Raw genomic sequence first — 23,342 nt, 5'->3', positions numbered from 1 at the left:
GCCACCACAAGGAGCGGGGTGGGGGGAGGGAGGTGCGGAGGTGGGGGTCAGTCACAAGCGTGGGCAGTAGGGGGGTTGGGGGGTCCATGGAGAGGTGCTGGGGTGATCGCTCCCCCATTGACCCCGGGGTTTGAAAGGAGGGAGGGAGGAGGGAGAGAGTGATGGGGAGGAGTGAGGGATGAGCGGGCGGTGAATAAGTGAGGGGGAGAGATGGCAGAGAGGGAGGGATGGGGAAGAGGAGGGCAGGGGAGGGGAGGGAAGAGGAGGGGAGGGGAGGGAGGCCCCACCACAGTTGCTCTCTCCGTCCCCCAGGTGACTGCGCACGGGATCCTCCATCCAGAACGGCTGGCAGCGGCACGAGCGTGTCAGGCCGTCACAGTGGCCATGTCCCGAGCACGGAAGCTGGCACCCTGGCCGTGGGGGGGGGAGGGGGAGCAGGGTGGCGGGATATAAATACTCATCAATACGTGCACACACACACACACACAAAGATAAAGACAAAGATCCCCCGTATAGCCTTAACAGACTGTAGGGGCAAGTGCTGTTAGCGAGCACCTATGAAGGCCAGAATGGTACACGAGGGGGTGGGTGGCCAGCACCACGCCCGACCGCCTTTGTCTCCCCAGTGGCGATGTTTACACACCGCACCAGGTACTCATTTAAGGCTGAGTCGACCTAGGGGAGGCCCAGGACCGGTTCAGATAATCGTCACTGGTGTTAGCCGTGAGCGGGAATCGAACCCGGGTTGCCAGGTTCATAGCGCAGCGCGCTAACCGCTACACTACCGCTCCCCCACACACCGCTCCCCCACACACACACACATCTACACGTACACTCAGACGCACTCAACAGTACACTCATGCTTACAGTCATCCATCCACATTGAGCAGTACTTTCTATGTCTAGTTCAGGGTGGTGTGGGAGTGTGGGGTGTGCATGTGGGGAGTGTGCGCGGGTGTGTATTTTGTGTGTATCGGTGATTCCTGCTCACAGCCAACACCAGTGACGATTATTTGAACCGGTCCTGGGCCTCCCCTAGGTCGACTCAGCCTCAAAGGAGTATCTGGTGTGGTGTGTACACATCGCCACGACGGAGACAAAGGCCGTCGGCGTGGTGCTGGCCACCCACCCCTCGTGCGCCGTGCCAGCCTTCGTAAGTGCTACTCGCTAACAACACTTGCCCCAACAGTCTGTTGAGGCTATATGCGGGACTTTTGCCTGTGTTGTGCGTGCAGGCCGCTCACTCTGGGTGTCCACCCTCAGCATGGCGAAGGGCAGCAGCTCCCCGCCAGAACCGGCGAGCCGGCGGCGCAGCGAGCGCGACACGTTCAGGCCGGACAGAGCGCCACCTCCCTCCCCCATTCGCTCTGCGTGCAGAATCACGGCCGTGCTGGGGGTAGGGGGCATAGGTGGGGGCGGGGGGGGGGCACGGGGTAGAGGGGGGGGCATGAAAGGTTACATTGAATCCGCGATGACGAGCAGATGTATGTGTGTTGGAGGCGCCCTCCGAAAGCCAAGGAGGACGGAGGAGTGACAACGAACGGAGCGCCGGGCGGCTAAAACACAGAGAGTTGGCACATGGGGAGCACCTGGCAGTCATCTCGGTTGGTTAACCCATAACACCTGGGTCTGTCCCGCGACCTCCTGCCAGCCTGGGACAAACGCCATGGGGATGTCACTGCAACTGAGTGTCGAATGGCGGTTGATGTTATTGTCTCTGCGCACGTGCTTGCGCGCGTGCGTGAGCCGGTGTGAGAATGCGCCGGCACCTGTCGTCGGCGAGGCTGCGCACGGCATGCACATGCACGAGCTGGTCCTGCAGGCCCAGCAGCAGCGCCAGCTTGCGCTTCAGCAGCTGCATGTGCCGCTCCAGAAGCTGAGGAGCATCCACCTCCAGCACCAGCTCCACCAGCGCGTCCCGCAGCGGGTCTGCCCCGGGGCGACAGGCGCGGGGGGGGGGGGGACACAGGCGGAGATGCGGGCAGGCAGGTAAGCAGGTAGGTACATAGCTAGACAGCCAGGCAGGTAGACTGCTAGCAAAGCAAGCATGTTCATAACAGGTAGACAGGTAGGCAGGTGGGCAGGTAGGCAGACGAGCAGACAGGCAGGAGTTCAGGCAGACAGGTACGCAAGTCAACGGACAGGTAGACGAGTTGGCAAACAGGCGGACAGGTCAGCAGACAGGCATGCAGGCAGGCAGGTCAGCTGCCAGAAAGACAGCTGGGCTTAGGATTAGTGAGTTGGCGAGGCCCACTTACCTTGCTGAACCTCCAAGTGTGCAGTGTCCGTGTGGGAGAGGCCACGCGCGTCCGTCACCGTGAGGTGGAACTGGTAGCTCCCCTCCACCACGTTACTCAGCAGCAGCACAGCCCGCGAGTCCGAGCCCTCCAGCACCTCCTGCCGGGTTCCAGCACGCACGGTCACGGTACGGAGCCCTACCCGGACCCTTCCTGGGATCCTGCCCGGACCCTTCCATGAATCTACTAGGACACCACTGGGACCCTGCCCAGACCCTAACCTGGGCTCTACTCAGGCCCTAGCTAGGCTCTACTCAGATCCTACCGGGACCCTACTTGGCCCCAATGTGGACTCTTCCGTGACCCCTGACCCCATTGCAATGCATGCACGAGCGTCAGTACCATGGACAGCACCGTTGCGCTGGTGCTCGTATTAGTGCTGATGATGTTGCTGGCGTTAACGCTTGTGATAGCGATGATGGTGCTGGTGGTAGTGATTATTTTGTTGATCATGATTGTGTTAATGATGGTGTTATCACTCATGCTGATATTAGTGGCTGTGGGTGTATTAGTGATGGCGTAAGTGGTGGTGGTTGTATTCATGGGGAGCGGTGGCGCAGCGGATAGCGAGCTGCGTTACGAACCAAGCGACCTGAGTTCGATTCCCGCTCACGGCGAACACCAGTGAAAATTATCTGAACCGGTCCTGGGCCTCTCCTAGGACTGGGAAGTCAAAGGCGGCCGGGGTGTGGTGCTGGCCACCCACCTCCTCGTGTGTCATGCCGGCCTTCACAGGTGCTAACTAACAGCACTTTCCCCAAACAGTCTGTTAAAGGCTATGCAGGGCATCTTCATCTTTGTTATCACCCATGCTGTTGTCCGTACTGATGTTAGTGCTGGTGCTAGCGCTGGTGCTAGTGCTCGTGTTAGCGCTGGTGCCCGAGTCGGCGCTGGTGGCTGTGGCGCACCCCGGCAGCCGGGCTGGCCTCGTCGCGCTGCCAGCGGAAGCTGACGATGCCCTGGTCGTCGGACGAGAGCGAGCCGTTGAGCCTCACGACCCCCGCGGGCAGCGTCACCGTCACGGCGCCCCCCGCTCTCGACACCGGCCGCTCGTTCACCTCTAACGGGGAGGGGGGGTGGACGTGAGTGAGGGGGCGGCACAGGGGTCGTGAGGGTCAGGGAGGGTTCGCAGGTTCCCCGAGGGTCGTGGCCCAGTAAACTCTTAAACTAAACTCTTTTTTATTTTACCAGGTAAAGCCCACTGAGCTATATAGCTCTTTATCAGAAGTGACCTGGCCACAAATGGTAGCTCAACGAAGTGGCTTATCACGTGGAAATTTAGAACAGCCAAATAATCTAAAAGCATGTTGATTCTAGATGTAGAGAGAGAGAAAGAGACGCAAATCCCAAATATACAGGTGTCTGGGTCGGGATCGAACCCACGACCTCCTGTACATCAGGTGAGGTTGTTAACATCTCGCCACCGTGGCGTCCCTTGTGGAACGTTGGCCCAACAGTTCCACCCGCGTGCCAACGTGAATGTCTTCTGGGGAATGCTTGCGATTTGGCCACTCGCGAAGGACACACTGCGCTGCAAACAGACACCTTCCTGCCACACGCACGAACGCACGGAGGCACATTCGACCGAACGTGCACGCGCGCAGCGACTCGTACGGCGAGCGCGCTCGCCCAGACGACCCCGCGCCGCACCCGGGGGTCGAACTCACCCTGCCGGACCGTGACGCTCACCACGTCGCTCGCCATCAGCCCCTTGGCGTCGCGCACCGTCAGGCGGAAGCCGTAGACCCCGACGCCCAGCCCGGCGACGCGCAGCTCCGGCCTGTCCACGCCCGTCAGGCGGGGGCCGTCGGGCCCACTGGCGCGCACGCGCAGAGAAAGACAAAGGTCCCCCATGTATCCCGCCCACCCGACTCGGGCAAGGGCACACGCAACCACGGCGAACTTAACACGGAAAGGCTTTCGCGACCCGTATTATTCACGATAACGCGTAAATATGTCGTAAACCCACCTCGCCCCAACACAGCCGATAAGTAATGTTCGTCACGTTGTGAATAAAACACACGACTTTGGCACTACACCGGCTGTGTGTTGGAGAGAAAACCCATAAGATTTACAATTGCAGTTAATGACGTTCCGCTGGTGATTACAGCAACCCGCTTCATCAGGCAATTGCCAGAATTGTCTGAAATTCTCCAATGACTGGCAGGTACACGACCTGTCCTCCCTACGCTGACAACTTTCTGCATTTTGGCCACTCGGCCAAAATGGCACCGGTGCACGGCTACGTGCACTTTGAGGCCACGTGAAATGTCGAAGGCTCGCTGGCAGGAGGCCACAGAACAGACCCAGGTGCCACGGGTTGACTGATTAAGATGACTGGCAGATACACCGCCTGTGCTCCCCACTGTGCCAACTCCACTCGTTGTTGTGAGCATTGCCGCTCCTCCGCCCTACTTTATTTCTGGAGGATGACCGCCTCCAATTGCTCAGCAACGTCCTTCACGAACCTCACAGAGGCCTATCCACAGAACCCGATCTTGGCACCGCTGCTACCAGAGTTATCGGCAAGTCCATTGACCAACTGAGATGACCGGAAGATGCACCACCTTTGCTCCCCACTGTGCCAACGCACGTGCGGGCGCACACGCACACCCGCCCACACACACGCAGGAGCGGCCACTCACCTAGTTTTCTCCCACAGGTATCCCACGATCCCACGGTCGTCGTGGCTCCGCGAGCCGTCGAGCGTCGTGTCGGCCGACGGCGCAGTCAGCTCCTTGTCGGGCCCAGCGTCGGCCACGGGGGGCAGGTTCACCTCTGGTATCGCCACGGCAACCGGAGGGCAACAAGCGGCACAGCCGGGAGGTGGCGGTGGGGGGCAGACGGTGTTACACAGCCGCTCACCTGTCCCCACCGCTCCCCTCTTCTACCACTGACCTGTTGCGCCTTGCCACTCACTTGGCTTCTCTCCACAGCTCGCCCATCACCCACCTCTCCAGTTACCTCACCTCACCTCTGACCTGTCCCACCTCTCACCTGCCTCACCAGCCTCACCGCTCACCTGCCTTAACCCTCACCAGTTTCACCCCTCGCCTGTTCCACCAAACACCTATCTCGCCCCTCGCCTGTCTCATCCCTCAACCGTCCTCACCCTTTGCCTGTCTGACCGCTCACCCGCCTCACCCCTCACCCGTCTCGCCCATCGCCCGCCTCGGTTCCCCCCCACCCGCCCGGCCCTGCGTGTGCCCCCGCCGCTCACCTGGCTGCACGATGACGCTGACCTGCGCCGTGTCGTGCTGACCCGCCACGTCGGCCACCGTGAGCTGGAACACGTACTCGCCCTCCTGCAGCGCCGACAGGTGCAGGTACGGCGTGCGCACTCCCTGCCACGCCGCGTCGCCACGCCGTCACATTGACACCGTCATCGCACTTTTATGAACATTACTTAGTTGTTTACATTTATTTACTTACTGTTAGCGACTCGGTTACCTTAATGGAGGTTTTTTTTTGGTTAGATAGAGTAAATATGAGCCTTTAAACCCGCCACCACCTGATACAGCCAGTTAGAAAAGTTTGTCACGTAAACAAAACATGCCTATTAGTTACTAGTTCAGCACACCGGTGTGTTGGAGAGTAAACCTGCAATGTTTACAATTCCAGCACCGCGACGTTTTGCTGGTGATTACAACAACCAGCATCATCAGGCTGTTGTAACCTGCTGACCCGCCCCGACCGGACGTTTGTGAAAAAGAGCTTTACGGCTCATCGGATTTTTTTCTGCAGTCTAAAGAAATATTCTGATAAAAAAAAAATTAGATTCTGGTGGGGGTCAAAACTCCACGTCGCACGTCTGAGCAGCGGCGACGATGGCGCGTGACTGGCGGAGCCTGCGGTGTCACCGACTGCCGCTCACCTGCATGTTCACCACCTTGATCTGGCTGCTGGGGCTGATGGCCCACTCGTACGTGGTGACGGCGTGGTCGTCAACGCTCTGGTTGCCGTTCAGAGTCAGCTCACTCTGTGGTAGGGTCAGCACCTGTGGGACACCGGGCACGGGGTGGGTGGGTCGGGGGTGGGGGGGGGGGCTCGCGTTTAATAACGGGGTCCCCACACGAGGTCACCGTCCGGTGTTGGGGGTCACCAGGATCGTGCCCGAGGTTTAAAGCTGTCGTCCTTCGCCTGGATTGTGCATTTACCTGGATTGTGCCATTACCTGGATTGTACCATTACCTAGATTGTTCAATTACCTGGATTGTGCCATTACCTGGATTGTATCATTACCTGGATTGTTCAATTACCTGAATTGTACCATTACCTGGATTGTGCCATTACCTGGATTGTGCAATTACCTGGATTGTACCATTACCTGGATAGTACCATTACCTGGATTGTACCATTACCTGGATTGTGCAATTACCTGGATTGTACCATTAACTAGATTGTACCATTACCTGGATTGTACCATTACCTGGATTGTGCAATTACCTGGATTGTACCATTACCTGGATTGTACCATTACCTGGATTGTACCATTACCTGGATTGTACCATTACCTGGATTGTACAATTATCAGCATTGTATCATTATCTGGATTGTTCAATTACCTGGATTGTACCATTACCTGGATTGTACAATTATCAGCATTGTATCATTACCTGGATTGTACCATTACCTGGATTGTACCATTACCTGGATTGTACAATTATCAGCATTGTATCATTACCTGGATTGTACCATTACCTAGGAGGGTATGTTCGACTGCTGTTACCTGGGTGGGCCCCGCGTCGGCCACTGGAGGTCGGTCAACAGGGCGCGTCACCGTCACATTCGCCTCCGTGGAGTCACTCACTCCGTCCGTGTCAACCACAGTCAACCTGTCAAAGACAAAGATCCTCCGTATTAAGCCTTAACAGACTGTTGGCGCAAGTGCTGTTAGCAGATGTTCTTGCTTGGACCCGGCATGCATCCATGATGTTGTGTGGATGCGCCGATGCCGGAACAGCGTGTTGGTAATTACAAGCCCATGGGCTGCACAAAAATCTAGCTAGCAGCTTCCTGCCGTTGTAATGGAGCTGATCTGGCCCATGCCTTCCATGCCTTCCAATCACTCCAGACCAGGTGCCAGCAACTCGGGCATTGAAGTCACCCAAGAAGATAACTTTATCACTTTAGCTAGCACCTGTGACAGGAGGTCATAGAAGGCATCTGACTCATCGGCCTTGCCTGCATCCCTCCATGGATGTTCACCTTGGGTGGGGGCATAAGTTACCACAACCACCACTCCTCGTCTCTGGTTGATGGGAAGGCGAGCCCAAAGTAGCCTGGGGCTTACAGCTTCCCACACCTCACCGCCACGCTCCCACGCCCCCTTCATTCTTTTGTTCAGAAGAAGAGACACTCCCTGTTGTTTGGTAGTCTCCTGCCCCGAGTAGAGGACTGTCCACCCCTCATGGTGGCAGGAGCCAGAGCCGGTCCACCGGACCGCCTGAATACCACAGAGATCCAGGCGGTACCGGTCCAGCTCCCGACAGAGGAGTGGCAGCCTCTCCTCTGCAGTGAGCGTTCGAACATTCCACGTGGCCACCCGTAGTAGTTTTTTGTTGTTTCTGGAGGAACCCCGAGGGTAAGGATTCAGTCTCCTGGCTCTGCCAAATGGGGTTTAGTCAGGGGACGTCATCAATGCCTGTCCCCCCGGGGCCTCTGGCACAAGCTTAATTAAATGTTTAATGTTTCAATCGTGGTTTGGTGGTGATTAATTGAAGGTGGAGGGGTTACCAGCCCCTCGCACCCATCCAGAACCCCCATTGGGCCGCTGTGGTGATTACAAACGCCATGGGGGGAATGGCTAATTTAAATTGGCCATTCCTCCCCCCACGGCACTGAACAACCACAGCGTTGCCGTCCGGCACCAACGAGGAGGTAGGGGGTTGTTTTTGCCGGACTTATATACGTACACTCATATATATATACTGTATATAAGAAATACCTCTGCAGCCTTGAACAGACTGTTGGGGAAAGTACCGTTAGCAAGCAACTATGAAAGCCAGCATGGCACACGAGAGGGAGGGGTGGTCAGCACCGCACCCGGCCACCCGGCCGTCTTTGTCTCCCCTATACTGATGTTTTACTCACTGCACCAGGTACTCTTTTATGGCTGAGTCGACCTAAGACAGACCCAGGAATATTTCAGATATAAGTTGAAATTGTGTATGTGGTAATAAGCGTGTGTCGGTGTGTACATGATGATGAGTGTGTGTCGGCGTGTACGTGATGGTAAGTGTGTATCGGTGTGTGCGTGATGGTGAGTGTGTGTTGGTGTGCAAGTAATGGTGTGTGTCGGCGTGTACGTGATGGTGAGTGTCGGTGTGTACGTGATGGTGAGTGTCGGTGTGTACGTGATGGTGAGTGTGTGTCGGTGTGTACGTGATGATGAGTGTGTGTCGGTGTGTACGTGATGATGAGTGATGAGTTTGTTTCAGTGTGTGCGTGATGGTGAGTGTGTGTTGGTGTGCAAGTAATGGTGAGTGTCGGTGTGTACGTGATGGTGAGTGTCGGTGTGTACGTGATGGTGAGTGTGTGTTGGTGTGCAAGTAATGGTGTGTGTCGGTGTGTACGTAATGGTGAGTGTCGGTGTGTACGTGATGGTGAGTGTCGGTGTGTACGTGATGGTGAGTGTGTGCTGGTGAGGCTGTGAGGCCGGCTATGCGTTGGCTGTGCCAGGGCGTGGGTGCGGTCACGGTGAGCCACAACCGCACCCAGCCAAGCCGGTCTGTCGGCACCATCACTGGGCCGCCCCGGGCTGGATCAGGGCTAGCGGGGTCGGCATGGGGGGGGGGGGGTGTCGGAGCGTGGAGCGGGGGGGAGGGGCGGGGTAGATGGGTGCCCGTGCCCGGGGGCAGCTGGGGCCGAATTCCTCACTCGGCACGTTCGCGAGCCACTCGGCACGCTGACAGGATCGCTCTTCCACGTGCTCGTCTCGACGTTGGAGGAGAGTGAGCCAGCGGACGGCTTCAGGAGTCACGCAGTCAATTTATGAAACGCTGCTGGGGCGAGTGATCTAAGCGGGCAGTGGTGTCACTGTGTGGTCCTCGGTTCGAGATGTGGCCTCACGTGGAGGTGCACAGACTCGCACAGAGACCCGCAGATGGAAGCCCGTGGTGGCGTTGCCACGTGGTCCGCGGTTAGAGATTGGTGGCTGCAGTCGCCCCCAACCCCCTACCCACCCCCCCCAACTCTCGCCCATCGGTGCAGAGGAGATATCCGCGCAACATTCCGGTGACTCCCGGCCACTGTCGCAGGCGGAGGCTACCCCGGCGGTCTCTCCGAGCCTCTCCACCGGTTTAACAAAATGCGCAAGTAGCGCGTGTGTTCCTGTGCGAGTGCGGCGGCGGGGGCGGCTGACCGAAAGGCGTAGGATCCGGGCACCAGGTTGATGAGGCTCAGCACGGCAGTGTCCCCGGCACCCCCCGACTCCTGCGGAGGTCCCCGCACCTGCTCCCAGCGGTAGCTCGCAATGCCATCGTCGTCCTGGCTCTCTACGCGCACCACCGTGGGGAGAAGCGCGTCGCGTCATTGCACTGGGGCCATTGGTACATTCACATTCAGGGCCCCTGGGACATTCACATTCAGGGCCCATGGGATATTCACATTAGGGGCCCCTGGGACATTTTATGAAAAATAATTATTTGTTTTTGACAGAGCGTCCTTCCCGCCAGGGTGTTTCAGAGCACTTTACCCAACGCGATACAACAAAGTAATCGATTGACATTGTGCGTGCATATGCGCGTCACCGGTGTACCACGGCAAAGTTCCAGGCGTACCGCCGTGTTTTTTTAATTATAGGAAAGGAAAGAACCTCCAGCGCAGTGGGAGGCTGTTAGGGTCGGAGTCACTCACGGCTGCCGTCGATGAAGGTGGAGGCTGTGGGTAGAGTGAGCTCCTGCGATCGGGGCAGAGCCACAGCCACGGGGGGCTGGTTCACGCGGGGGGCTACATGCGCGCACAAAGACAAAGGTCCCCCGTATAGCCTTCAGAGGGTTTTGGGAGCAAGTGCTGTTCGCGAGTGGCACCCACGAAGGCCGGCACGGCACACGAGGGGGTGGGTGGCCGGCACCACGCGCACGCACGCACACACACGCACACACGCGCACACACGCACACACACGCACGCACACACACACGCGCACACACATGCACGCATGCACACACACGCACACATGCACACACATGCACGCACGCACACACATGCACGCACGCACACACACGCGCACACACACGCACGCACGCACACACATGCACGCACGCACACACACACATGCACACACATGCACGCGCACACACACACACGCGCACACACACGCACACACATGCACGCACACACACACATGCACACACATGCACGCACGCACACAAGGATGGTGCTCTGCGTGGAGAGCGGTAGTGTAGAGGTGAGAGCGCTGCGCTACAAATCCGGCAACCAGAGTTCGATTCCAGCTCACAGCCAACATCTGTGTCTGAACCGGCCCTGGACCTTCCCTAGGTCGACTCAGCCTGAAACGAGTACCTTGTGCGGTGTGTAATCATCAGCACTGGGGAAACAAAGGTGGCGAGGCCTGGTGTCGGCCACAGCACCCCGTCATAGTTTTGCCGTGGCGGCCTTCATTAGGTGCTTCATAACTGCACTTGCCCCGACAACCCCTTAAAGGCTATCCAGGGGAACCTTTGTCTGTGTGCGTGTGCGTCTCACCGGGGTTTATGGTCACGTTGCTGAACGCCTCTCCGAACTCGAGCGGTCCCGTCACCGTGATCCGGAACACGTACTTCCCGGCCGACAGCTGCGGACAGAGACACAGGCGGCACCGGGACTGTGACGCGACAACGACATCAGCAGCAGCAGCAGCAGTTGTGACCACCATCATCATCATCATCGTCAGCCAAGATAGATCCGCTGCTGGATGAAGGCGTCTCCAAGCAGCTGCCGTCTCTCATGGCCTCGCGACGTAACGATCCACCGAGCGCCCGCCCACAAGCCGATTCCATCGCTCTGTCTCCACGGCGGAGCGTGTATAAACAAAAATAACAATAATCATGTCTTTGTAAATGTGATGGCCTTGTCGGGTGGTGGAGGGTTATGACACGAATTTTGGCTTAAAACTACCACGACTGCTACCGCCTGGCTGAACCCAAAAACGCGGTGGCTAGGGGATGCTAACGACCTCGCCTGGTATACAGGAGGTCGTGGGTTCAATCCCGACCCTGACGCCTGCTGTGTATTTGGAGTTTTCCGGGTCCTCCGGGTTTTCCCCTTCACATTTAGAATCAACATCGCCACGAGTATTTGGCCGCTATAAATGTCCACAACATGAGCCACTGCGTTGAGCTACCATTTGTGGCCAGGTCACTTCTGAGAAAGAGCTACAAAGCAGCTCAGGGCGATCTTACCTGTTAAAATAAAAAAATTGTAACTTTAAGGATAGTTTTTTTTAAACAAACATGGATGTACATAGGGCTGCGTTTGTGCATCTCTTGAGAGCTCTCGGTTGGAGGCCCGTGGGACAGAGTTGGCGGTTGCACGGCAAGTCGGGCGGCGAGTAATTGGGCTGTAATCACACACGCCGCACCATCAGCACATTCCTCCACACACACCGGCGGGCGGAGGACACGGTTATTGGGGTTGGGGGTTCAGGGGCGGGTGGGGAGGTGAGGGGGGGGCCACGGGCAGCTGGCGGTCCCCACGTGACGTGCACTCTACGCGACGACGCGTACTCTCTGCGTTACAGGCAACCTCCACTGCAGGTACTCCACTCCACGTGTCCCCGCGTGTCCGCATCTCACCCCCTCTTCACGCACAACTCCATCCAAGCCCGGGGGAGAGAGAGGACGGCGTTGTTGGGAGGTAGTGGGGGTGGGGCAGTCTGGGAGCGGACACCTACCTGGAACACCTACCAGTGTGGGGGTGGGGGGGTCCTACCTGGGAGAGACGGAGCGTGCTCGTGTGCTCCCCTTCGATGAGTCCACTGAGCTCCGCTGGGTGACTCATGAGAGTCCACACGAAGTCGTACGTGTAGCCTGCACCCACGTGGTGTGGGAGGGGGGGCACGGGGAGGCACGAGAGAGGAGAAGAGAGGGAACGCACAGCAGACATGGGCGACGGTGGCAGTAGGGGTCGGCACGGTTTGAACCGACTCAAACTGGTTTCAAATTGAGCAATCCAAACCAAACCAGCGACGACTGAACCAAACCAAACCAAAACCAAACCAAACTAAGCTAAACCAAACCTCTTAAGTTGGCTTGAACCAAACTAGTTTGAGCCGGTTCCACCCTGTCCGAGCCAAACCGAGTCGGTTTTCGTAGCCCCAAACCAAACCGAACCAGTTCAAACAGAGCCAAACCAAACCGATTTGGTTCGGTTCAAACCGCGGTTTGGTGGTTTGAGCCAAACCGTGCCGACCCCTAGGTGGCAGATATAAGGGCGCGATCTTTACCGGACCCACTGAACGTACAACGCCGTGATGGCTCTTACACAAACACACACACGAATAAAGATCCCCCTGTTGGGGCAAGGGCTGTTATGGAGTCTATATAAAGGCCGGAACTGCACACGAGCGGGGAGGGTAGGTGGCCAGCAGCACGCCCGGTCGTCTTTGTCTCTCTCAGTGGCGATGTTTCCACACCGCACCGGGTACTCATTTCAGGCTGAGTCGACCTAGGGGAGGCCCAGAAGTAGTTCTTGGCCAGTGTGATTGATTGCGATTTGAAATTAAACTTGGGTCGCCGCGTCCGGAGCACAGTGTGCAGCGCTGACCACAACATACACTCCCACACATACAGAGCAACACACGCACACACAACACACACATGAGATGCACAACGCTTATGTACACGTATATGAAGTATTTGGTGATGCTGCTGCTTCGTTGGCAGTGGTGCACGGGGGCTAATGAAAAAAACTCCCTGCAGATTTGTCAACAGTAACCCTTGAGGTGTGGGCTTGGGAAAAAATAGATAAATAAATAATAGGTGAAGCCTCTGGCGATGGCCCATTCTTCATAGCACATAGGTCACAGACGCACACAGATAGAGACACACTCACACACACACAACACTCACACACACGACACTCACACCACACACACAACACTCACATACATAACACTCAAACACACAACACTTACACACTCACACCACACTCACACAACACTCACACACACAACACTCACACACTTACACCACACACACAACACTCACACACGACACTCTCACCACACTCACAACACTCACACAACACTCATACACACAACACGTACACACACTATGCACACCACACAGACAACACTCACGCACACACAACAGCAATCGTACTTGATACAGCAATCGTGCTGTGACTGTTCCACCTGAAGACGGAAGCTTGTGTTGCCTCCGAAACGTCGTGATTTATTATTTTATTTCTATTATTACTTTTATTAATTTTATTTTTTACCTACGTGACTTTACCGAAAAAACCTAAGAGTATGAATCCTTGCAGTCACGAAAGCTTCAAATCTAGAATAAACAAGAAACATTGGTCCGACGTTGGGTCCAACGGTTCCAAACACATGCCAATGTTGGCGCAATACTGGAATGTTTAATGGATATCTGCATCTTTGAAGGGGGGGGGTTCGCCGCAGTGTGTGGACGATAGCCAGGCACGTAGCGGGTGGGGGGGGCTAATCCCACGTGTGTGATTAGGTACATGGACATAATCTGCCAACTCGGCACTTCCGGGTTTGGCACCTCATTGAGAATGCCCGCAGTAGTGCGTGTCGAAAGAGACCCAGGGGACCGCACAGGTCGACGGTACCCCACGTGACCCGGGGTCACACCAAGTTGACCCCGAGTTGACCCCGAGTCCGGCCCTGATGTCCCCTCCATTCTACGCAATTTGCGAGCCTCTCGCTTGAGCGGGACAGCTCTGTCACATAAACTCTTCCGGGTCAAAGGTTCAAGACCGTGTTTCTGTTGAATGTGATTTTTTCTTTAAATTATATGCTGAATGTTGAAATTAAATATGAAAAACACATTTCTGCTTCCTACCACGTTATTTAGTGATGTATTTCCTCTCTGCCTGACTCCTACATAAACAATTCAGAAACACTATGGCTGGTTTAGTTCAGTTTGTTCACGTACGATTGCGCACCCTGGGTAGGAACGTTCCAAATCTCTATCTTTGAGGGCAAGGGGTGATGCGGGAGAGGGCGGTGTTTGAGGTGGTGGGGGTAGGGCGATGGTACAGAAGAGTGAAAACACCAAAAAACTAAAATATAACAGCGAATCCATTCAAAGAAGGAACATTCATCACAATAACAGTATCAGGCGCAGGCAGCTTAAACTCCCGGAAACAGCCGTGAAAACACCAAACGTCAATATGCAAATTGCAAGGTGGCCGACAGATAAGTCGAGCAACCAGCGGGAGACAAACGCCGGCCCAGAAAACTCCGCCAAGCTCACGGGCCCAAAAACTTCCGTGGACGACAGAGAAAAAAACGTGGCAACACGGAGCGGCGACAACTCGTGGTCGCGCTCGGGTGACGCGGCTCGTGGCGGAGACGGCGGCACAGCGTGCGACGACGGCGGCAGCACCGCGCACGCCGCTCCCCGGTGGCGCACTTGGCCCAGACACCCGCACCGACGCGGCAAAGCGTGCGAGATGCCGCTGCGCCGCTCGCCACAAAGGCAGAGACGGTGCCCCGTGTAGCCTGTGACGGACTGGCTGCCGGGGCAAACGCCGCCAGCCAGCGATGCCTACGAAGGTGGCCACGGTGCACGAGGCGGGTGGGTGGTCAACACCCACGCCCGGCCGGCCTTTTCCTCCCCGGTGCCGACGTTTACGCACCGGGTAATATTACAAGGCTGAGTCGACCTAGGGGAGGCCCAGGATCGAGCGCCACCCCACCGCTCACAAACACAGATACAATTACACAACAGCCGTCAATCGCCACTAAGTGGCAGTGAAGTGACCGCCACGGTTGTGCCAGGCTAGGTGCACCTTGAGGCCGTCACGTGAAGTGTGGAAGGCTCGCTGCCGGCAGAAGCTCACGGGACAGACCCAGGTGCTATGGGCTGACTGGCTGAGATGATTGGCAGATGCACCACCTGCGCGCCCCCTCTGTGCCAACTCGCTGTATTTTAGCCGCAGGGTGGGAAAACAAACCAACACACACACGTTGACACACATTCAGTACACACACTCCCCCCCCACACCACGCACCTGGAGGAGGAGGAGGTGAGGCCGTCACGTTGATCCAGATGTCGTTTATTGGCAGCGTCACCTCCACGAGGCTGGGCAGCTCCAGTGCCAGGCGCTTCACTGCGTGTCACAGAGACAAAGATCCCCCGCGTAGCCTTCAACAGATTCATCTTCTTGGTTCTTTCGGTAAAGTCACGTAGAAGGGAAATAATAATTTTTTTTAAAAATAAAACATAATAAAATAATTATCTCGACGTTTCGGCCACAACGTAAGCAGCCGTCCTCAGGTGAAGAACAGGTCTGTCGGGAAGACAGCGTCTGAATGAAACACCCAAAGCTTGGAGCGTATATTTAAGCTGCGTTGGAGGGGGAAGAGCGCCTTGACAAAAGAATTTGCATATCAAGAGGAATTTAGCATTTTTATGGGAAATGCAGATTGTTGGGGAAGGGGCCGTTGGCGCGCGCCTACGAAGGCCGGCACTGGCACACGAGAGGGTGGCCGGTGACCAGCACAACAGCCCAGTGCCGATGTTTACAAACGACACCGGCTACTCATTTGAGGTCGAGTCGACCTTGGGGAGGCCCAAGACCGGTTCAAATATTGAAACTGTTATTGGTCGTGCGCGGAAATCGAACTCGGGTGACCGGGTTTGTTGTGCTCACCACTGAGCTATCTCTGTGACTCACACAGGCACGCGTGCACACATACATACACACACATACACACACACGAGGAAATGCTGCGATGCTAATTCTTCAATTGTATTCATTTTTTGCACATGGCAATGCCAGGCATTAAGTAACAATAAAACAGAAAGAACCAAGGAGAATGGATTCCTGCAGTCACGAAAGCTTAAAATCAAGATTGAAAGTAACAATAACTGACTATATGCTTGTTTGTTTGCATTAATCAGCCTAAAGCTATATTTTTGTTCCTGTCACATAACATACATTTGGTAATTTATTCGGAGTGAATTTTTAAACAATGTTGCAAATCAACTTTTGTGAATGGAAATACATTTTTATTCCAAATTGGTTGTTGTTTGCACGGATTTAGATTCTTCCTGTAATGCAGTTATTTTTTTCTCTGATTTCAATTCGCTTCGTTGTTGGATATTACTTTTGTACATTTTTTTGTATTGTTATTGGAACTTGCTGACACACCCCAACTAGAAATCTGCGAAAAGAGCTTCATATCTCATCGGATTCCTCCAGGATAAATGAAGAATTCTGATTCATAATTTTAGTGACCCTGGCCCACTCACTCACGTGAAGAAGGTGACATTCCATCCTGGTCTCTTTAGTTCTCAAACTAACACCGGAATGAGTTTGACTTGAAGGGGGGTGCGAGGGGGGGGGCTTAGTCTTCAGCTGCAGTGGCGGTGGGGGGAGGAGGGGGGGGAGGTGGGGGGGATGGGGGGGGGGCGGTGCCGCGTTCAGGAGTCGAACCCAGGTAACCGCGGCTGTTACCCAGGTGACGCTACAAACAGCAGCTTCAGCAGCGCACTCTGCTGCAGGCATAGTGGGGGGGTGGGGGGGAGTGGTACGTGGTGGGTAAGAGGCGGTACAGGTGCGACCGCGTGGGGGCCAGGTAGACGCACCTTGCCTCCCGTCACCGTCGCCACTCGTGGGGGGCTCGCCGGTGGTGACGGGGGGCCCCGCCGTGCCGTTAGGGCCCCCGCCGCGCGCCTCCGAGGGGACGGTGGTGGCGCCCCCCGCGGGGCCGGGCTCCGCGGGACCCCCATTAGGGGGGGCTCCTCCGTCAGGAGCGGGGGGAGGGCCCCCCTGCCCCCCGCTGGTGAGCCCCTGGCGGGGCTCCAGGGTGGAGCTGCTGGGGGAGGGGGCGGGAGCCCCCCCCGGCTCCGCTCGCGTCTGCCGCCGGTAGTCACGCGAGGATCGGGAGCCCCCCAATCGGAGCCCCCCCCGAGCCTCCACGGTGAAGGCTGCTGAGCACAGACAGAGGTGGGGGGGGGGGGGGGCAGGGGGGACAGCCGTGTTGTACGTACGTATGTTGAACTTCTTTCGCGCCATACGAAGCCAACCGTGCTAACTGGAGAGGTTCGAAAAAGAAATGAGTTTTCAATCGAGTGTCAGCGAGCTCCCATGCTCATGTGGCGTGTCGCGTGAAGTTTAGTTTGCGACTGAATTTTTCCACGAGACGGGTATAGCCTCACACACGGCACCAGAGTGAGCTGGCCCTCGCTTGTCAGTGCGTGTGTTGGTGTGCAAAAGTTGTAGTGTATGTGATGTGTGTCATTGTCTTGGTATGTGTGTGTGTGTGTGCTTGACGATAATCACATTGTGTAATTATCGTCAAGTGTTGTTTCCTAATTGCTTACGCCTCAAAAGTACAGAAAATGGCTATTATTACCCACAAACTTTGATTTTGTGACCAGGACCCAAAAGCAAAGTCAATAATCCACTCCAAGAATAACACTTTGTAACAAAAACATATTTTTTTCGTTCCTGGGTAGTAAGTGGTATTTCCTAATTACTTATACCTCAAAAGTACAGAAAAATTATTCCCCACAAACTTTGCTTTTGTGTTCAGGACAGTGATATTTTGAAATGTACCTATTTTCAATGAGAAAACGCGGTGTGCATTTGTGTCTTTCGTTCACATAAAGTCCTGGTCACAGAAGCAAAGTTTGCGGGGAATAATAATAGCCATTTTCTGTACTTTTGAGGCATAAGCAATTAGAAAATAACACTTACTACCCAGGAACAAAAATTGTGTTACATAGTGTTATCTGAACTAGTCCCTGGGCCTCCGCTAGGTCGACTCGGCCTCAAATGAGTAGCTGGTGCGATGTGTAAAACACCGCCACTGCGGAGACAATGCCGATGTTTACACACCACACGAGGTTCTCATTTGAGGCCGAGTCAACCTAGGGGAGGCCCAAGACTGGTTCAGAAAAGAATCACCGGCGTTGGTTCGTAGTCCAGCTACACTCCCACTCCACGTACACACACAAAGATAAAGACAAAGATCCCCCGTATAGCCTGTAACAGACTGTTGGGGCAAGCGCTGTTAGCGAGCACCTCTGAAGGCCAGAACGGCACACGAGGGGGTGGGTGGCCAGCCCCACGGCCGACCGACTTTGTCTCTCCATTGGCGATGTGTATACACACGTGTGTGTGTAAACACACACACGTGTGTGTACACACACACACGTACACATATCTACAGGGTGAAGAAGAGCCACTGAGTGTTGGTGACATCACCACGGCACTTGTGCCGAAGGCTGTGGGGGCCACGTGGAGGAGACGGGAGGACAGAGCCCCGCCAGCGGCTTCACCGCATTCACTGCGCTCCTTCCAGCCCCCATCGCGGAGCGGTGGCGCAACGGTTAGCGCGCCACGAACCCGGCGACCCGAGTCCGATTACAGCTCACGGCCAACACCCAGTGACGATTATCTGAACCGGTCATGGGTCTCCCCTAGGTCGACTCGGCCTCAAATTAGTACCTGGTGCGGTGTGTAAACATCGCCACTGGGGAGACGAAGGCGGCCGGGCGTGGTGCTGGCCACCCACCCCCTCGTGTGCCGTGCCGGCCTTCATAGGTGCTCGCTAACAGCACTCTGCTCAAGAGTCCGTTCAGGCTATGCGGGGGATCTTTGTCTTTGTTTACCTTCACAGGTGCTCGCTAACAGCACTTGCCCCAACAGTCTGTTGAGGCTACATCGGGGATCTTTGTCTTTGTGTCTCGGAGGCGGCTCACATTCGATTCCTGGCCACGGTCAGCGCTCAGTGGGAGGATATCTAAACTAGTCCAGGGCGCTCTCACCCGACGTCAACTTTGTCTTTAACGAGTTACTTGGTGCGGTGTGTAAACACCGCCACTGGGGAGACAAAGGTGGCCGGGTGTTGATGCTGGTCACCCATCCTCTCGTGCGCCATTCCGGCCTTCATAAGTGCCACTCGCTTACAGCACTTGCCCCTAAAAGTATGGTATATCTAAACGGGTACCTTTGTCTTTGTGTGTCAGCGAGTGTGTGTCGGGCGTGGTTCTGGCCACCCCACACCCTCGTGTGCGGTGCCGGCCTTCGTAAGTGCAACTCGCTAACAGCACTTGCCCCAACAGCCTGTTGAGGCTATACGGGGGGGGGGGGGGGCTTGAACCTTTATCTTTGTGGCCCCGGGCCAGGATGTGATAACGAATTCTCGATGTTCAAGAGCTCTCGCGAGGAGCAGCTGCCCCCTCCAGCGCCAGCAGCCAGCTCACGTGACCCAACAAACAACAACAGCAGCAGCAGCTCTTTCCTCGTAGCTGACTGTGAATACGACACTCGGCTACCCAGGATACTCGATCCTCATTGTCAGCAGGGACCTGCCAAGTTTTTACACTATGAGATCTCTTTTACCAGTGGCAAAATATAGTAGTAGGTTTTTACCCTTTTAAACTGGTACAAAACTGACACCTTTATTCAAGGCATCATGTTTGCAATAACCACAACACAAGTAGTCAAAAAAGCAAACAAAAAGAAGCAACTCTGATAATGATAATAATATGCACTGTCCTTGAAGTTGATTGGTCCACACCCGAGACGGCTTTCTTTAGAGCCTAGTCCCCATTGGTGTTGCTTCTTTTTGTTTGCTTTTTTGACTACTTGTGTTGTGGTTATTGCAAACATGATGCCTTGAATAAAGGTGTCAGTTTTGTACCAGTTTAAAAGGGTAAAAACCTACTACTATGACCTGCCAAGTGTTTGTAGTCGAGGACGATATCGGTGCTGGAGAGTATAATCCCAAGATGTCAACTCCCTCGCCTGGTGTACAGGAGGTCGTGGGTTCCATCCCGACCCTGACGCCTGCTGCTGTATATTTGGAGTTTGCGTGTCTCTCTCTCTCCCCGTGGTCGCGTGGATTTTTCTCCGGGTCCTCCGGGTTTTCCCTCTACATTTAGGAATGTGCCTTGAGAGTATTTGGCTGCAACAAATGTCCACGCGATGAGCCACTTCGGTCAGCTATCGTTTGCGGCCAGGTCGCTGCTGAACAAGAGGTATATAGCTCAGTGGGCTTTACCTGATAAAATAAAAAAAATAGTGTTTGTTTAATTTGCAGTGCAATTTTTTCAGCATTGGAATGTTTGGCCAACACCCGTTCCAATTATTTGTTTTATCTACGGGAGGAGAAACCAGAGGATACCGATGAAAAACAGGGGCGAACATACAAACTTCACGAACTCACTAAACACACAAAGACAAATAGACCCCCATATCGCCTTAGCAGACTTTTTGGGGCAGGTGTTGTTAGCGAGTCGCACCTATGAAGGCCAGAACAGTACACGAGGGGGTGGGTGGTCAGCACCACGCCCGACCGCCTTTGTCTCCCAGTGGCGATGTTTACACAGCTCACCAGGTACTCGTTTTAGGCTGAGTCGACCTAGGGGAGGTCCAGGACCGGTTGAGAAAATCGTCATTGGTGTTGTCCGTGAGCGGGAATCGAACTCGGGTCGCCGGGTTCGTAGCACAGCGCGATAACATCCTCTTACACTCTCTCACACACTCTCTCACACTCTCTCACACTCTCACACACACTCTCTCACACTCTCTCACTCTCACACACTCTCACACTCTCACACACATTCTCTCACTCTCACACACTCTCTCACACTCTCTCACACTCTCACTCTCACACACTCTCACACACTCTCACACACATTCTCTCACTCTCACACACTCTCACACACACTCTCACACACTCTCACACACTCTCACACACTCTCTCACACTCTCACACACTCTCACACACTCTCACACATTCTCTCACTCTCTCACACTCTCTCACACTCTCACTCTCACACACTCTCACACACATTCTCTCACTCTCTCACACTCTCTCACTCTCTCAAACACTCTCACACTCTCACACACTCTCACACATTCTCTCACTCTCTCTCACTCTCTCACACTCTCTCACTCTCTCAAACACTCTCACACTCTCACACTCTCACACACATTCTCTCACTCTCACACACTCTCTCACACTCTCACACACTCTCTCACATTCTCTCACTCTCACACTCTCTCACACACTCTCTCACACTCTCACACACTCTCACACACATTCTCTCACTCTCACACACTCTCACACTCTCTCAAACACTCTCACACACTCTCTCACATTCTCACACTCTCACACTCTCTCACACACTCTCTCACACTCTCTCACACACTCTCACACACTCTCTCACACTCTCTCACACACTCTCACACACTCTCACACACATTCTCACACTCTCACACACTCTCTCACACACTCTCACACTCTCACACACTCTCACTCACTCTCTCACACTCTCACACACTCTCACACACATTCTCTCACTCTCACACACTCTCTCACACTCTCTCACACACTCTCACACACTCTCACACACACTCTTACACTCTCTCACACACTCTCTCACACACTCTCACACTCTCACACACTCTCACACACTCTCTCACACTCTCACACACTCTCACACACATTCTCTCACTCTCACACACTCTCTCACACTCTCTCACAGACTCTCACACACTCTCACACACTCTCTCACACACTCTCTCACACACTCTCACACACTCTCTCACACTCTCTCACACTCTCTCACACACATTCTCTCACTCTCACACACTCTCACACACTCTCACACACACTCTTACACTCTCTCACACACACTCTTACACTCTCTCACACACTCTTACACTCTCTCACACACTCTCTCACACTATCTCACACTCTCTCACACACATTCTCTCACTCTCACACACTCTCACACACACTCTCACACACTCTCACACACTCTCTCACACACTCTCACACTCTCTCACACACTCTCACACTCTCTCACACACTCTCACACACTCTCACACACATTCTCTCACTCTCACACACTCTCTCACACTCTCTCACAGACTCTCACACACTCTCACACACGCTCTTACACTCTCTCACACACTCTCTCACACACTCTCACACACTCTCTCACACTCTCTCACACTCTCTCACACACATTCTCTCACTCTCACACACTCTCTCACACTCTCTCACAGACTCTCACACACTCTCACACACACTCTCACACACTCTCTCACACACTCTCACACACTCTCACACACACTCTCACACACACTCTCACACACTCTCACACACTCTCACACACTCTCTCACACACTCTCACACACTCTCTCACACACTCTCACACACTCTCACACACACTCTCACACACACTCTCACACACTCTCTCACACACTCTCACACACACTCTCACACTCTCTCACACACTCTCACACACTCTCACACACACTCTTACACTCTCTCACACTCTCACACTTTCACACACATTCTCTCACTCTCACACACTCTCTCACACTCTCTCACAGACTCTCACACACTCTCACACACACTCTCACACACTCTCACACACTCTCTCACACACTCTCACACTCTCTCACACACTCTCACACACTCTCTCACACACTCTCACACTCTCTCACACACTCTCACACACTCTCTCACACTCTCTCACACTCTCTCACACTCTCTCACACACTCTCACACACTCTCACACACACTCTTACACTCTCTCACACACTCTCTCACACGCTCTCTCACACACTCTCACACACTCTCTCACACACTCTCACACTCTCTCACACACTCTCTCACACACTCTCACACACGCTCTCTCACACACTCTCTCACACACTCTCACACACTCTCACACTCTCACACACTCTCACACACATTCTCTCACTCTCACACACTCTCTCACACTCTCTCACAGACTCTCACACACTCTCACACACACTCTTACACTCTCTCACACACTCTCTCACACACTCTCTCACACACTCTCACACTCTCTCAC

The 23,342-nt window shown here is 54.7% G+C and overlaps 1 protein-coding gene across 8 annotated transcripts in view; it reads right to left on the bottom strand.

Annotated features, from left to right (window-relative positions):
- The window catches only part of LOC144717953 (dyslexia-associated protein KIAA0319-like protein), a 40,105-nt gene that overhangs the window by 3,973 nt on the left and 12,790 nt on the right, over positions 1-23,342 (bottom strand). For 6 of the 8 annotated variants that reach the window (XM_078593783.1, XM_078593790.1, XM_078593784.1 and 3 more), the window contains 16 exons: positions 17,085-17,429; positions 15,505-15,603; positions 12,229-12,326; positions 11,005-11,092; positions 10,155-10,247; positions 9,661-9,793; positions 7,027-7,132; positions 6,172-6,294; positions 5,518-5,641; positions 4,943-5,075; positions 3,965-4,113; positions 3,206-3,357; positions 2,259-2,397; positions 1,770-1,929; positions 1,245-1,390; positions 288-410 (listed from right to left, as the gene is read on the bottom strand). In XM_078593783.1, the coding sequence (XP_078449909.1) occupies positions 288-410; positions 1,245-1,390; positions 1,770-1,929; positions 2,259-2,397; positions 3,206-3,357; positions 3,965-4,113; positions 4,943-5,075; positions 5,518-5,641; positions 6,172-6,294; positions 7,027-7,132; positions 9,661-9,793; positions 10,155-10,247; positions 11,005-11,092; positions 12,229-12,326; positions 15,505-15,603; positions 17,085-17,429 (2,211 nt within the window). The remainder of the gene's footprint in view (positions 1-287; positions 411-1,244; positions 1,391-1,769; positions 1,930-2,258; positions 2,398-3,205; positions 3,358-3,964; positions 4,114-4,942; positions 5,076-5,517; positions 5,642-6,171; positions 6,295-7,026; positions 7,133-9,660; positions 9,794-10,154; positions 10,248-11,004; positions 11,093-12,228; positions 12,327-15,504; positions 15,604-17,084; positions 17,430-23,342) is intronic. The other 2 variants (XM_078593788.1, XM_078593791.1) reach the window with 2 other exon arrangements.

The sequence above is a fragment of the Lampetra planeri genome, chromosome 4 (genome assembly GCF_965212315.1).
Source record: "Lampetra planeri chromosome 4, kcLamPlan1.2.h2, whole genome shotgun sequence".
Lineage (NCBI taxonomy): Eukaryota > Metazoa > Chordata > Hyperoartia > Petromyzontiformes > Petromyzontidae > Lampetra > Lampetra planeri.
Note: the sequence above shows the minus strand (reverse complement) of the source record. Positions and strands in the feature narration are given on the sequence as shown.